This window comes from Herpailurus yagouaroundi, unplaced genomic scaffold (assembly GCF_014898765.1).
Source record: "Herpailurus yagouaroundi ecotype Mexico unplaced genomic scaffold, PumYag 100, whole genome shotgun sequence".
In the NCBI taxonomy this organism is placed as follows: domain Eukaryota; kingdom Metazoa; phylum Chordata; class Mammalia; order Carnivora; family Felidae; genus Herpailurus; species Herpailurus yagouaroundi.
Genome location: NW_024412391.1, coordinates 60854633 through 60870713, shown reverse-complemented (window position 1 = coordinate 60870713; position 16081 = coordinate 60854633). Strand labels below are relative to the sequence as shown.

General features: G+C 48.3%; 1 protein-coding gene and 1 long non-coding RNA gene across 4 annotated transcripts in view; one reads left to right on the top strand and one right to left on the bottom strand.

Moving 5' to 3' along the window:
* Nucleotides 1-13188, bottom strand: part of LOC121028707 (uncharacterized) — a 44880-nt gene extending 31692 nt beyond the window's left edge. Inside the window, exon 1 of one of the 3 annotated variants that reach the window (XR_005789397.1) lies at nucleotides 12455-13188. This is a non-coding gene — a long non-coding RNA (uncharacterized LOC121028707). Of the gene's footprint in view, nucleotides 1-4824; nucleotides 5216-12454 lie in introns of those variants that run through there. The other 2 variants (XR_005789395.1, XR_005789396.1) reach the window with 2 other exon arrangements.
* Nucleotides 6372-11681, top strand: DLX6 (distal-less homeobox 6). The gene is made up of 3 exons (XM_040472598.1): nucleotides 6372-7097; nucleotides 8382-8575; nucleotides 10423-11681. Exons 1-3 carry the CDS (start codon nucleotides 6668-6670, stop codon nucleotides 10672-10674), a joined length of 876 nt encoding a protein of 291 aa, XP_040328532.1. The 5' UTR covers nucleotides 6372-6667; the 3' UTR covers nucleotides 10675-11681.
* Nucleotides 13189-16081: the final 2893 nt, after the last annotated feature.

Here is a 16081-nt window from a genome sequence, read left to right as displayed (position 1 = left end):
CTCTCCATCTCCCTCTCCACAGAGCATATGGGAAGAAAAATGCTGAACTCAAATATGAACCTTAATATGTATCCAAATGGACACAACTCTCAGTGAGTATTTAAAGAAGCAAAGGCTTTGAGTTCTATGAGGCAGGGTGCCTCACTTGACAGAGGGGGTGGGGGAAAGCATTTTTGTTTCTGCACAAAATTATGAAACCTATGGAAGAATACTATTGCATCGCCCTCTGGGTAGGATGCAAGGGAGGTGTTCTTTCTCCTAGATTTGTGAGAAAAAGGATTTTGCTCTGAACAAAAGAGAAAGGGCACAGATGAGAGAATGGGTTCAAACAAATAAACAAGCCCCTCACTTCTTTTAAGAGTTTTCCAATCAGTTGCCCCTTTAGGAAAGTTTTACTAAAAACCTAATAAATTACCTTTCCATTTATTTGGATGTCATGAAATAAACATATGATTTCATAAACATATGAAATAAACATAGATAAGAAGTACCTAGGAATAGTCATGAATATGAAAATCACCAGAACATCTATATCACAAGGGTAGTCAGGTACAACTCTCTCTCTCTCTAATGGGAAACAGTTTTGATTTCTTTTTCTGTTGTAACAAGAGAACCATCTAAGAGTTCACATGATAGCAAGAGCATGTTTTCCATCCCAGGTTTTCCTCAAGAGCTATCCAAGACTGGCTCTCCCTTAATGTTGAGGCATTTGTTACGACTTTTTTATGTTACTGCTGATGAAGGGATGAAGAAATTAAAACAGAGGATGCTTCCAGGCATTTAGGAAGAGGCTTGACCAGCTATATTAACTCCTTATTACCCTAAAAATAGTCTGCCATTTCCTGCTGATGCCTGTTCCCTGCCACTCCAGGGCTGCATTTATCCTCCAATGGTCAGGAGGTCCCAGTTTCCAAGGACTGGCTTGATTAAAGCTGACTTCAAACACCCTATCCCTTCCCCTTTTGCCTTGCTACATTTCCCAGCAGGACAAATCTGGGAGACTCAGCCTTGGTTTACCCAACAGGCTAAAAATACCAACATCACTATTCATTTTGTTTTAATCTAAGTGTCTAAACATTATTGAGTTATTTTTTTCCTGGACTGAAAGAAAGAAGAATATTTAGGTATTAGGGAGTGGAGTCCTATGCTTAATAAAAGAGGAGGAAGGAAGGAAGGGGAGAAAAGAAAAGAAAAGAAAAGAAAAGAAAAGAAAAGAAAAGAAAAGAAAGGAAAGGAAAGGAAAGGAAAGAAAAAGAAAAAGAAAAAAGAAAAAGAAAAAGAAAAAGGAGGGAGGGAGGGGGCGGGTGCCTGGGTGGCTCAGTTGGTTGAGTATCCGACTTCGGCTCAGGTCATGATCTCGCGGTCCGTGAGTTCGAGCTCCGTGTCCAGCTCTGTGCTGACAGCTGAGAGCCTGGAGCCCGTTTTGGATTCTGTGTCTCCTTCTCTCTCTGACCCTCCCCCATTCATGCTCTGTCTCTCTCTGTCAAAAATAAACTTTAAAAAAAAAAAGGAAGGAAGAAAAGAAAAAGAGAACAGACAGACTTCTGTATACAGGGATGGTAGAAACGTGTTGTTTCCCCCCTTGAATCCACTGTATGCCCAACATATTGGCTCCCTCTGTTAGGAAAGCTTTGGATGCTCTCACAGTCTGGGAATGGGACAGAGAGAGGCAAAATGTGTTGAATTTGAGGACCTGATTGGCTTTGCTTTCATAACCTGGAATCCAGGTTTGAAAAGATTCCCCTAGAGCAGGGGCCTCTAGTCTAGAATATGCTTAATTAATATTCTCCAAATTGGACACTCTACAAAAAGTCTGCGAAGCTCCCAGTGGGCATCACTGGCCTAGTAAGGCCAGTGACATCCGTGTTGGAGTTTCTTAGCTACCTGTTCTTGGGACCCTGAACTGGAGAGATGAGGGAGATGTTTCCAGACTTTAGTGAGCCTCCTTCTGCATGTGGAGTTTTGGGGATCCTGAGAGGGTTTGGGTGGGCCTGGGAGGGTAGGGTGCTAATATGGGCATTATGTTTTATAACTAAAGGAAATAATGCCATAGTCTCAGTGCTTCCTTGCCTAGTCTGATACTTTTGCCTGCCCCTGAACATACCATCACTGACTTGGGCTAAGAAAGGGAAAGAGGCAGCTCTCTTGTTCCACTCCCAAGCTTCCCCAGGTGTATGTGTTGGGGGAGGGGAAAAAAGTGCCTGGGTTTCCAGGACATCAAGCACCCTTTCCCTACACAAGTACACAAACAGAAGTTTACATTGAATGAAGGAAAGACTAGCAGGAATTTTTTCCACCAAGGTCTCCTCTTGAGAAGGAGGTTCTTAGCATGGCTATGTAAATCAATACCGAGTTATTTCTTTGAATTCAAAGGCTATTTGTTGAGGTCTAATTTCCTTAGAATTAACGTGATAACTGAGCCCAACTTAGCAACCAGACCCAACCAAGGGCCTGCCCTGGGTTGAATGCACTTCTCCAGGGTGCAGAGGCTGCAAACCCTCGTCAGCACCCAAAGGGAGTGTGCTAGCATCCCTCTACAGTTAAAACAGGGGATTCTCTGTCCCAAAGATCCCATTCCTCCCACCCGTGGCCTTGGGCTCGACCCACGCGGTCTTATATTGACAATCGTTATTTTTTTTCTAAATAACGTTGACAGCTGGGATATAAGTCCCCAAACCTCAACACCTTAAAAAGCAAAAAAAGCAATATAGGCCTCAAAGTCTGCCTTCTGTAACTTCTTAGTGAATATGACCCTCGCCTACTGCAGGATCTAAAAGAGCCTTTGGCCTCCTACTCCGACTGCCGGCTTCACTTCTATTTTGAATGATAAAGACTGAGCGGGGCTCGCCTGCCGTCCTCCTCCCACCCCCACGAACTGGCCAGGGTTCCCCGGCGGGCAAGACAAAGAAGTAGGAGCCAGCGCCCGGCGGGCGGCCTGCCGAGCGCTGGGGCCTGGAGGCCCTGAGACGTGCGCCTTTGCTGCGAGGCCCTGAAGAATCCAAGAGTTCGTGCCTCTCAGAAGGGCCGGAGGTGCGCGTTGGACTGGAACAAACGAGGGCTGACTTGCCTAGGCGCATTACCACCGCCCACGACGCGCGAAGGACTCGGCAGCCGAGATGCCGGGTTCGGTCGGAGAGAAGCGACCGCAGGGAGCGGCCCCTTCGGCAGACAGCCACTGCGCAGCGAACTCCTCCAGCCTAGGCTGCTGGTGGCAGAGGCCACACGTGGCGGCCACTCGCTGAGCGCCACCTTGGCGCACTGTGTGGGGCCAGACTAGCTCTCTGGCTAGCTGTTCCCGGAGTGCCCGCAAAGCCGGAAGCTCAAGCAGTGTAGCATTCAATCCCGTACAGTCGCACCGAGACCTCGACCCAGGCGGAGAGACCCATCGCTCGCTCCGCTCTCCAGCCCTTGACTGGGCTCAATGTGGTTCTCAGCAGGACCTTTACCACTGGCAACAACTGCTACTTCGGTGTAACTGCACACTTGCTCCTCTGGAACACAGTGCTGTGGTTTTATCCTCTAATGGGGGTGGGATGAGAGCCCTGCAGCTTCAACCCGGACAATTCTAGCTCTCCAAGCTTCCTCAGGAATTAACAAGCGGGGGAAACCCTTTGAATAGAGGCTGCTGAGCCCTGGATCTGGTGTTCAGTGCGGGGACCTTCTCGGGGCCCGCCACGACCCGACCCGTTCCGGGTGCGGCCAGAGTTGGGGAAGCCAGCGAGGAAATAGGTGCACCTGCGAGCATAAAGAGAAACATAGACATGCACGGGGTTGTGGGGGGGGGGGGGGGTATGGGGGGAAGAAACGCCTTCACCGTGTTAACAGCAAGCTGCAGGGTATAAAGCAATAAAATTGCCACGTCTACCTGCTGGCTTTGAGGACATCACAAACAAGCCCGGCGCGAAGCCCGGGTGCACAGAGAGCCCTCCAGGGAAGGGGGGGAACCTATTCTTTTTCTGACCTCCCGTTTGCTCCCCCCATATACACACCCTACACACATCTCCCCCTTCCCTGGCCCACCTTTCATTTTCCTGGAAGGTTTTTTTGTTGTTGTTTTAATTCACTGCCGATTTGTAAACGCGTGGATCGGGTTACTGGTTCGCGTGTTAAAGTGCACCTCTTGTTAAAAGAAGGGGAACAAGGCAATCCACTTAAAAATGAATTCAGAGTTACTGAACCGGCTCCCGAGCCTCAAGAAGTTAAGCGCGGCGGGCTGGGGAAGGGAGGGGAGAGGAGAGTAAATGCTGCTGTCCTGAGAACCCTGGAGAAAGCCCACGGGCAGCGAACTTCAGGTTATGTGATAAAATGGAGGAAGGAAGGAAAGAAAAAGGCAAACTAGCCTGGCGACTCCTGGAGACCCCGGGCAGGGCGCTGGGTAAATCAATTAGCATAAGCCGATGCTGCAGAGGTGCGCACAGTATGTCAATACAGTCCAAGCTGCTACTGCTGCAGCCACCTTTCCAGGAGTTACCGGGGCGAGCGGTACCGCTAAATTGTCAATTTCTCGGGTTCCTTAGGGGTCCAAGCCAATAGGGTGCAAAGAAGTCCCCAGGCGTCTTCCCAAAGACGCAGACTCGTTCCTACACATGTTGAGCTGGAGATGTTAGATTGTACACTTCTCCGTGTGGTCAAAGGCTCGCTGGCTGGGTCTAGTCGCAGATTGAACGCTGGCGCCGAGCCCATGGGGTCTGCATGTCTTGCCCACCCAGTCCCGATCCACTGACAATGCAGACTTCCTTCGCCTCCCCGCAGTTCCGGGACCCGACTCCTGGAGCTGCCCGGCCTGCCCTCCTCAGCGCCTGGTCCCCAGTCCGGCTCTCCTACCTGGTGGCCAGGCCTGAGCCTCGCTCCGGGATTCCGCTGTCTCTCCTCAGCTGCCTGGATCTGAGTAGGTCTGGAGACTAGACGGAGAAAGGCTAGATCCACAGCCCTGGGCTGCTCCGAACTTAATGTCTTTCCCCAGTCCATCTTTGAAAGAGAAGTGGTTCTACCACCTGGATGTGCGGATATAAATCCCCTTGCAAATAATAAATGGATTAATAATAACAAGGTATGAAGTTCTTTTTATAGAAAAAAAGGAGAGAATTGAAACTAAATGCGGCAGTTAGACAACCATTTTGATAAGAGGATAATTGAGGCGACACTGGTGTATAATTAGAGGATAATTTATGCTATATCCACTTTTATTCCACCTCCCAAAATAAACCCAGTCCATAATCATTACAGGCAAATTGTTCTGAATTTTATAGCAGCAATTTGAACAAAGTACTGCAGTTAATCATGGGAGATTTTTGTGTATTCCTGATTAGAACTCTAATTGCCTCCTTCCAGAAAGTAAAAATAACTGTAAAACGACTCTATTTTTATCATTAACAATGTTGACAATAAAATAAAATCAATTGGAATTGTAATCGAGAGACAAATTTAGGACGAAGGCACTTTTACTTGGGTAGTTTATATTGTAATCAAGATTTGCCAAACCACTAACCGCATGTATCATTTGCATATATTTGAAAGCATTACAGTAGCTTCTGTTTTCAATAGGAAAAAATGCATTACTGTCAGTCCTCCAACGATTCGCTTTCAGAACAGACTGCGCGTTCTGGGGGGGGGGGGAAGTTCCCCCTTTCTTGTTCAATACATAGGAACTACGGCCTGAAACGGCAGGAACCTCGCCAAAACAGGGTCTGATTTTTCTTCTTCTTTACACTCCCTCCCCCCGAACCAAGGTGTGGTGCCCAGGTGTGGGGGTCTTCTTTCCTCTGTGGTTTCAATAAAGTACGTCTAGAAGAATACACGGTGACGGGGCGCTCCCCCGGGACTATAGTGGGACTGGGGAGGGGGGTGTGGAGAGGGGGTCAAGGGAGGGGACCTTGCTTTAAATGGAGAGGGCACTGCTTCTGAGAACAGGCAGCCTGCTGGGGTGCAAGGGGACTGAGAGGGAGCGGCTTCCAGCCAGGCTGTTCCAGGTCTGCGGTACGGGGAACTGAGGCTCCGGGTTTGGGGGCGCGAGCTGCGCCCGGGAGGCGTCGGCGGCCGGCCGGCCGAGGCACCTCCCTCCCCGGCAGCACTGAGCGCGGAGCCGCGCGGCCCCCGGCTGCAGCTCCGGGCTGGGATTGGAGTTGCCGAAGGTAGGCGAAGAACTCGGCGAGCGGCGCACACACCAGTAGAAGCCGTGCGTCTGTGACGTCAGGGGGCGACTGACCAATGGGGAGGCGCTGCCCTTTGGAGACAAACCATTCGACTCGTGGCGTCTGCATCAAGTCTGAAAGCAGACGCGCAACTTTCGCAGAATCCACCTTAAAATCTCTGCCTTAAACTGCACCAGCCCCCAAAAAATCCAAGGGGGGAAAGAAGGGGGGGAGAGCAGATTCCCCCCTCCCCCCTCTCCTCTCCCATCCCTCCCCCTTCCTCCTCCCTTTGAGTTAACAAGGCCCTGCTCACTATATCTCTTTATATTAAAAAATATATATATTAGAGAAGAGCGAGGGAGAGGGAGAACCACCTCCACCCCCTCTTTTTTTTTTTTAATTTTTTATTTATTTATTTATTTTTTTGCAAGAATCCCAAGAGCTAAGGTGGCTGCAGAGGGGAGAGCGGCGCGAGCCAAGTGGGGGGAGGGTGGAGGAAACCCGGGAGAAGGCTTTCTCCAGCCCCCAAAGTTTTGATGATGACCATGACTACGATGGCTGACGGCTTGGAAGGCCAGGACTCGTCCAAATCCGCCTTCATGGAGTTCGGGCAACAACAGCAGCAGCAACAGCAGCAGCAGCAGCAGCAGCAGCAGCAGCAACAGCAGCCGCCGCCGCCGCCGCCGCCACAGCCGCACTCGCAGCAGAGCTCCCCGGCCATGGCAGGCGCGCACTACCCTCTGCACTGCCTGCACTCGGCGGCGGCGGCGGCGGCGGCGGCCGGCTCGCACCACCACCACCACCAGCACCACCACCACGGCTCGCCCTACGCGTCGGGCGGCGGCAACTCCTACAACCACCGCTCGCTCGCCGCCTACCCCTACATGAGCCACTCGCAGCACAGCCCTTACCTCCAGTCCTACCACAACAGCAGCGCGGCCGCCCAGACGCGAGGGGACGACACAGGTGAGAGGCCGCTGGGGCAGCTCTCTTCTCCCGCCTCCCGCCTCCCGGCTGCCCCCCACCCCGCCCGCCCCGCTCACTTCCTCAACGCCCGGGCCTCCGCCGGCCCCCTCCCCCAGGCGGCCCGGCGCGCCCCCGGCCAGGCCTCGTGCGCGCCCGCTCGCCTGGCGCCTGCCTGCCGGCCTCGCCCAGCCCGGCCCCTTCTCGCCGCCGCGGACCCTCGGCTTCCTTGCGGCGCGGCCCGCCTGGCTCCCTGGTCTCCGGTGCGCCTCTCGAGCCGCGCCTCCGGCTCCGCGCTGGCTTCGCTCTACGAGTTGGTCCGCACTGAGCGCTCCAGCTCGCTGGGTCTGTGCGCCCTTTGCCTCCCTCCTCCCCTCCGGTCTGTGACCGGCGTTTGGCAAGACTGGGGACATTTCTGAGCCGGAACTGGGGAGCGTGTTTTGCTCCCCAACCCGATCTGGACAGCCAGTGGCCTACTTTGCGGGTGGCGCCCGGTGAGCTTCGGTGACCCGAAGGGAAGCTGACGCTGCCTCTAGCTCTAGTTAAACTGGTGACAATTGGGCTCTTTCCGGCGGGCTTTTAGATGTCCTCCACCCCCCACCCTTGCCCAGGCCCCCCTCCCTCTGGGTTTTCGATACAACGTTGGCTGCTCCTTTGTTCCGAGAGGTGAAGCAGAGGGCCTCGGGCGGACGGTGCTCAGCCCCCCGAGGGGTTCAAAGTTGCCGTGCGATGCTCAGCCCGCTGGGGAGCTGGTCAGAGCGGCTGGTTGTGTTTTGTTTGGGGATTCGATTCGGTCCCTCTCAGCAGAATAATGTCGGACTCGACGAGGGTCTTGATGCACCGGGCTCGGAGCTAGTGACATCAAGTCAACTGGCCGCATAAACATCAGGGTGGCTCAAGCACAGCTTAAGGCACTGTAACGCCAGGCCGAGGGCCCCCGCTTCGTGGCGAGAGCAGCCGCCCCGCAGCGCCGCGCGCCCTAGAGAGCGGTCGGCGCCGCCTCCGCTGCGGCAGAGCGAGGCTGTTTGCCCCAGGGTCGAGAGCGCTCCCGCGGTCCAGCCCCCCCCCCCCCACGTTATTAGGGCCAGAGTCAGGGTCGGCCAGAAGCATTCGCACCCACAGGAAGTACCCGGGCACTGTGAACCCAGAGAGGTCAGGGTGGCGTGGGGACGCTTCGAAGAAATCCTTTTGGGGCTTTGGGAAGACCCGGCGCAGTCCAGGCCAAGCTCAGGAAGGCTGCAGCAGTGGCCTCACGGGTGACTGCTCCTCTGTATTTTTTGCTTGCAGATCAACAAAAAACCACAGTGATTGAAAACGGGGAAATCAGGTTCAATGGAAAAGGGAAAAAGATTCGGAAGCCTCGGACCATTTATTCCAGCCTGCAGCTCCAGGCTTTAAACCACCGCTTTCAGCAAACTCAGTACCTGGCCCTTCCCGAGAGAGCTGAACTGGCAGCTTCCTTAGGACTGACACAAACACAGGTAATTCCCGAGAAGCCCAAGTATCCCTGAAATGCTGATCCTGCTTACAGATCGGGCAGGGAGCACATCAGGAGGAATTCTTGGCCTAGTCAACTGAGGATGGAAAGAGCTTAATGACAAATGCCTTTGCTCCATTACACACTTTCCGGGACAACAGTTTGGAATAAATGACCTGGTATTTAATGCTGGATTGGATTTGCACATCCTCCCAACCCTCGGCGACCCCACCCCAGCCTAGTGTCTTTTGGTGACCAAACTCATAAATTAATCGAGTCCTATTCCAGAGCAGAACGACACGAAAGAGAAAAAACATGTAGGAGAAAAAGATGTTCAGGCCAGGAGGCAGAATGAGAGCTAGGTTTCTTAAGGATCTGTTTGTGTGGTCATGGGACTTAATAAGGATTTCAACTCACTGGCATAGTTATGAAATTGGGGTGAGGGGGAGGACCAGATATGTATAGGCTCCAACAGGATTTACTAAAGGAACCAAAGTGCAAACTATCCATCCTAGGATAGGTGAGGTGGGTTTTTCTGAAGATTGCCCTTAAGCTCAATGGTTAAATCATACTGGGTGACTGACTGGTGCAGGCTGGTGAGGTGCCTTCCTGGAGTACAGGGCTTGCGAGCAATGGCAGAGTTGAAGATCAAAGAGGAATGCTCACCAAATTACAGCAGGTGAAGCCTCAGTTAAGTACAGTTGCTGAAGTTCTCCTGTCCTACTAATTTGAAAGACATATGGGGCATTTTAGACTTCACAGGAAGGGGCTTAAGTAGGTATATTAGGACCCTGGTCATAAAGCCAGGCTGCAATCACCTGTGGTTTTTGTCCTTGTCAATTAACTTAGCTGCATGGGGTGGTAGGCCTCACGTGAGGTGGGTGATCTTCAGCAAGGGGACTCCAGGGTATAGGAGACTCTAGCTGGTGAGTGATTGTGTGCTGCCTTAGAACAGATGTCCCCGAAGCTCTTCTTTTCAATTCGGCCTGCTTTCTCTTGCCATATTGCCACCAAAAATTTTGGGGGTTCCTGCAACTCAGTAACCTGTATTACTCTTGGTAAAGCAGATTCCTATGGCTAAGGAATTTTAAAGGTGAAAGAAGTGGCACCATAGAATTTCCTTCTTCAAACCAAGTAGCTTAGATATGCTTCCATCCCAGATTTCTGATTCACATTTAACTTTCAGGAGTCCTTTGACTTTTAGTGACCGCACTAACAACCATGTGATGATTGTTGACCACAATTTGACTAAACAACATACAAAGTAGGGAACCAGGGAGGTACCATCCCTATTCCCTACAGGATTATGAGGATATATTTACTTCAGGACAAAGATGCTTCATGCACATGCAATATATGCATAGGTATATTCAAAGCATTTGGTTATAAATGTACAGGTTTTTCTCTGTTCACGGTCATTTGCTCACTGTACATGCATAGAACTGTCAGGTTTGGGCATTAGTAAATACGAAACAGACTATCAGAGGAAGTGTGGCTTTAATCTGAAAAGTGCTCTGTTTTAAAAATCCTTCTTTAGACTTTGAACCTGACTATCTCATTCGCCTTCATTCTTATTTTATTCTTATTTATGCTGCTGTTTTAAACCTAGACTTGCATCCCACTGAAGAGCTGAGCACAACAACGTTAGGTATCCAGACAAGATACCTGGTAGAGAGGGGCGGGGTGAGAGAGAGGAGGCTAGAAAGAGGTGGAGGAAGGCGGAGACCTGGTGTTTGCAGTTTCGTTTGTTCTGTTTTTTGGGGGATGGGGGTATTGCTTCCAAAGCCTGGAATAGAGGCACTGGTTCGGTGTTTCGCTGAGCCTAATGATCGCTGCTGCCTTTCGTTCCAGGTGAAGATATGGTTTCAGAACAAACGCTCTAAGTTTAAGAAATTGCTGAAGCAGGGCAGTAACCCGCACGAGAGCGACCCCCTCCCGGGCTCAGCGGCCCTGTCACCGCGCTCGCCGGCGCTGCCTCCAGTGTGGGACGTTTCTGCCTCAGCCAAGGGCGTCAGTATGCCCCCCAACAGCTACATGCCCGGCTATTCGCATTGGTACTCCTCTCCACACCAGGACACGATGCAGAGACCACAGATGATGTGAGTTGTCTGAGGGAAATTGATACCCTAGGGAAACGTCTGAACAAGGCAAGGAGGATCCAGGACCTGCTTGCATCTGCCAAACCCAGCCGAAGGAGCAGGCTCGGGAGAACTCTTCTGTGTGGCAAGACAGTCTGGGCGCTGGCTCGCCCTCTCGCTCTCTCTCCCCCTCTCTCCTCCTTCCCTTCCTTTCCTTCCCTCCTTTTCTTTTTCCCTTTCTTTTTCTCATCTGCTTTTTCCCTTGAGCAGCCTCAGTAACTGATTTTGCATCTTAGAGAGAGAGAGAGAGAGTGAGTGAGAGAGAGAGAAACTGGTTTCTATGCCAGTGCTCCTGAAACTCCTCACTGCAAGGACATTTTCCCTTACCCTTTGGGATCCAGGCTCTGAGCCTCCTCTTCTCTTTGGGAATATCCATCAAAACGACTTTTTTTTAACAGACATTTTCCCCCACCAGAAGAATCTGCGCAAACATGGCAGCGTTTTTACTTGTTTAATGAGCTTAAGACATTACATGATGAAAAAGAAGCATTTCAGGCTCCTGCATTTTTATTTACCAATCCCAGACTGACAAAACAAAACAAAACAAAACAAGAAAAAGAAAAGAGAAAGAAAAGAGAAAGAAAAAAACCTTTACCTAACAGCCCTTCTTTAAAGAAAAAGGAAAAATCGGCTGTAAGATTAGAACATTGCCACAAAGGGAACGCTGCATGTTTTATCAAAATGCAATGAGCAAGAATGATGATTTTTTTTTAAAAAAAACAACAAAACAAAACCACTCTTTCCCCACCCCACCCCAAAACCCTGAACTGGAATCAGGAAAGACAGAGGAAACAACCAAAATCACCATTCTATTGCTTTGATACCTTTACTAGGTGAATTGGTGGCATTCACTAAGCTAATAGGGACGTTTATATTGAGAAACATTTCTGTATATATTGTTGAATTTTAGTTGTACATATACTTTGTATGGTTTTGTCTTCTTTCATATATGGAGTAAAAGCCACAAAACGCTGGGAGTGTCCTGTATATTTCTCTGTGTGTCTCCATCTCACCACCCCCTCCTCGTTCCTCCCAGTATATTTTCTATCACTCTTAAAAGAACTCCTATTTCCTAATATGGGAAGCCCTATATATAAACATCAAGTGCCTGCAAAGATGTCAGTTTGCAGCAGCAGCCTTTTTCTTAAGTACTTTAACATTAAACATGGATGTTTTCTCAGCTTTCTTTATATATTATATTTTTATTACATTTTCTACACATTTATCTATTTTTTAAAACATTAGAATGATCTATCCCCAGGTTAACTTCTAGACATCCAATAGTTTCTAGGGCTGAAACTGAGTGTTCTCCTTTTCCTTTCCTCAGTCAAAATAATACAGCTGTATTTGTCTTTGTTTGGAAGCAATTTTTTTTTAAACAAGAGGAAAGAATACAAGAAAAAACCAAAGTAAATGCACAATTATAACTACTTAATGTTTACACCCTTTGCAAGCTAGCTAGGTAGGAAAATGCATGATCCTGGATGAAATACATCCTTCCGATCTTGTGGAAAGCACAGAAATAATGAAAATGAAAAGCCCTTTCGTCATACAAGCAGGAAGCCCCATACTGCGAGAATTAATGGCTACAGACCTGGGCATCCTTCAAATTATGAACCTTGAAACCACTGAGCCATTTATCAGAAGTCAATAGAGATACTCAGAGTGCTCCATATAATGACAGCGACATACAGTCGTGCAAAAGGACAGTCACTATAATTAGACACAAAGCAAAGACTACTTACCAATATACCCGTTCCTTTTTTTGTTGAGCAACTTCCACGCTCAGTCAGTCTCAGAATGGTTTAAAACCGATCAGTCTTGTCATTTTCTAGCATTCGCATTGTTACATTAGGAAAAATGTTTTCTTTTCTTTTTTCCCCCTTCCTACTGTGAAACTTTGGGTTCGTAGCTCCCCAGGATCAATTCTGAACAAAGCCTCCAGCTGCAGTGCCATCCAATTTGAAGCAGACATTGGGGACAATTTAAGGTTTTTATCCACAAGAAGGTTTTTTTCCATTCTCTTAAATGCAGCCATAATTAGAGTAATTTTTCATGTAGCCCGCTGATTACAGCGTTTTTACCGTCAAAGATAATTACCTGTAATTTTCTTCCACTTTTAATACTAAAAAGCCATCTTTATTTAGATTCAGGAACAGGAAAGGCGAAACAAAAGAGGGAAATTATTCTGTTATTCATACACAAATTGCAGAGACGTAGGACCTAAAATTGAAAATTAACCAAAATTATAATGCTGAAAAGAATGGAAGAGGCTGCAGAAGTACAGCTGGTAGTGGGGCTTTGCTGAATTATTCAAATTACGTTAGAGAAAAAGCTACCATACATCGAAACCAACACTAATTTTTCTTAAAAAAAAAAAAATCTACCAGACGCATGCCAAACCACTGTGAGTGCATGGAATTCTGAAACCTAGCAAATGCATTTTAACACGTTGAAGGTGTTGTCATGATGCGCCTGTAACAACCTCTCTATCTCTTAACATGAGTTTAATTATACAAGAAATTCTGCAAAGAGGTCCTCCCAAGAACTGTCCTTGGAACTGGGCTTCCTCTGGGTCCTTTGAACATGAAGGGTTAATATTTTCGCTCTTAGTAAGTGTTGACCCCATAGTAAACCGATGAGAGAGAGAGAGAGAGAGAGAGAGAGAGAGAGAGAGAGAGAGAGAAATTGGTGGGAGGGGCGTGGTGGGTAAAAGGCATCGCCCCGTCGCGGCGCCTACTACGCCTCCCCACGCTCAAACTTCCGCGGAGTTGGTGTTCTAGAGCCTCGTTCTGACCATATTTTCCAGGTAAAAAAAGAACGAGAGAACAATAGCTGCGGGGGTGCGGGTGAAGGGGGAAATGTCTCCCCGGCGCCAATAAGCATCTCATTATCTTTTGACACAATTTAGCCCAAAGGTCCCCGCCGCCGGAGAAAGGCCTTTCTGTACAGGGGTGAGGGAAACGAAGACGTCTCAGGCTCCTGCACTTAACATCTGTAGCTGCTTCCAAATCTCTACTGGGTCAGGAAACAGCGTCATCTATAGATAGAACAGCACCGCTTCTGGTTAGAGTCTTCCTTGGTGCGTTCCTAAATCGGACTGGTTCCTTAGCTCCAAGCTCGGTTCTGCGTCTCAGCCAATCGTGCCCCTCCAACCCCAAGGTCGCAGCGTTTGGGCCCCGCAGGCAATAGCTGTAAGAACCGCATCCCGCCCCTCCCCCTCTCCTCCCCCCCTTCCTCCATCAGCTTGAGGCAAAGGCCTTGCAAAGCAGCCCTGAAGGGTTTCAGAGGCCAGTTATTCCGGAAACTTTCTCCCAAGTGGAGGAAAATGTCGAGGGGGCTATACAGTCTAGAGATTCAGACTACACCTGCCGTTGCTAATGTCTGCATATCTGTGATACCAAAGGAGCATTGTGGCGAGCTCCCTTTGCTCTCCCGACGCTCCAAAACTGAAAATCATCGTCAAATGTAAAGACCTTAAATTCGCGTATGACTAGCTTTGAATAACAATTTTCAAATAGATCTTAGCTCAGAATCTCCAGTCGGCTCCCTCCACACCTTATAGAAACCTGGTCTCTTTCTCAGTCTCCAGTCACAAGCTGCACCAAATACATCAACAGCACAGAAAGAAAAAAAGACACAAGAGTTCTTAAGGATCCCATTCTCACCCGAATCCTTTTACTCACCAGAACGACAACACTTTTACTGTTAAAGGGGGAAAAAAGATCGGAATTGAAAAATCTAATAAAGCAAAGTTGCAGTCTAAAATAAATCACAACAGCAATACATATAGCTTGGAAAGTGTGAGAACAGAAATATGAACTGTGCCTTGAAGTATGGAAGAAATAAAAACTTACCAACAGTGAATATCTCTTAAGCAATGATCGGGGTCTAGAAATCTATACTGAACAGAAGCAGAGGAGAATATTTGTCTGAGTCTCAGGGCAGAAGCTCTTTCTCTATATTCTTGGTTGAGTGAGCACATCCAGGTGTGAAATTGTTTGCACACCCCAGCACCTCTTATATTGCCAGCAAAATTAGCTGTTATTACTGTCACTGTTTAGTGATGGTTAGCGTGATACAAAAAAAAAAAAAAAAAAAAAACTGCTGTAATCAAGACCTGGCGCATCTTTGCAAATTACAGATAATTGTAAACGTCCAGATTATGATAATAGCATCCTAATCCAGCCTGCAATATAATTATTACAGAGTGTTACATCTGAAACTGTCCAGTAGGGCTAATTCAGCCATTATTTAGACCCTATTTTTGCACTGCAAATGGGTTGCTGAGTTGAAAATGTACGATTGTAATTTCACAGGGCACTCAATGAGTAATGGTATAGGAAGAGGAAAATACAAAAGTGAAATGTGAACAGTAGCGATCAAATCAAACCCTGAAGGACAAAAGACTGTTTGATTCATATGGAAAAAGAAGAGCGGGAATTAAGAAAATAGCAAATCTGTGGTCTGAAGCATTACGTGTACAAATCTTCAATATGTGTAGGGCTGATGTGTTTGCAAGGGTTGCTGTATGTGCTTCTGCTGGAGTCTGAAATTATTTCTTTCTTTCTTTCTTTCTTTCTTTCTTTCTTTCTTTCTTAGCCTCCTGTCTTTCCCCCCTCTCTGCTAAAGCATTTCCTTGCTTAAAAAAGAAAAGTGCTCTTCTCCTAAGCAAAGAATATTTGTCAGTTTCACCATTGTTTCCACCAATGCTGCCTCAGAGTGTGCCTGTCACTTGTTTATGAACATTTGCTTAAATGAATTTGCAATCTCTCTTGTCGTCAGAGCAAAATGCCCTGGGTGCTTGTAAGTGTTCCTGAGCTCCATCTCCATTCTCTTTCACTGTGAACAAGTCACTGAGAGGCCTAAAGGATATTAGCAGAAACCGTATTAATTGCTGCTAATTAAATAAAGCCGGCTGGGAAGCTGTCTCCTCTATTTGGCTAGGCTGGCTATCGGCTTTAATCCTATCATTAACTTTTATTAATTACCCCCCTCCCCCCGTATAAACTAGTCCAGCTGCTTCTATTGCTATATGTCACTGATATGTTTCTTTCTGCATTCCAGTAAGTCCAGTATTTTTGATAAAGGACTATTCTTGCTCCCAGACATGGTTGTAAAAGAGCAAGGTCAGTCTCCTTAAAACACGGAAGGACTCAAGAGAGGGAGTATGAAACATAGAGCAAAAGAGTACGGAGAGAGACTGTGGTACTCTGCTGGTCCAGAGTGAAAGAGAACCCAGGGTTCTAGCTGGCTTCCGGGAGGGTGAGCCCTCCTTGGTTGAAACTTCTGGAGTGTAGTTCTGGTTCTTGGTGGGGATGTCCTGGTCAGGACCCTTATATCTCCAAGACCTCAGTTTTCTCACCAGGAGT

What these genes read in the sequence shown, in the direction of transcription:
- DLX6 (XM_040472598.1), top strand. Translation starts at nt 6,668, where the DNA reads ATGATGACCATGACTACGATGGCTGACGGCTTGGAAGGCCAGGACTCG. An exon ending in GACGCGAGGGGACGACACAG is followed by an intron (nt 7,098 to 8,381) that starts GTGAGAGGCCGC and finishes TTTTGCTTGCAG; the next exon opens with ATCAACAAAAAACCACAGTG. An exon ending in TAGGACTGACACAAACACAG is followed by an intron (nt 8,576 to 10,422) that starts GTAATTCCCGAG and finishes CTTTCGTTCCAG; the next exon opens with GTGAAGATATGGTTTCAGAA.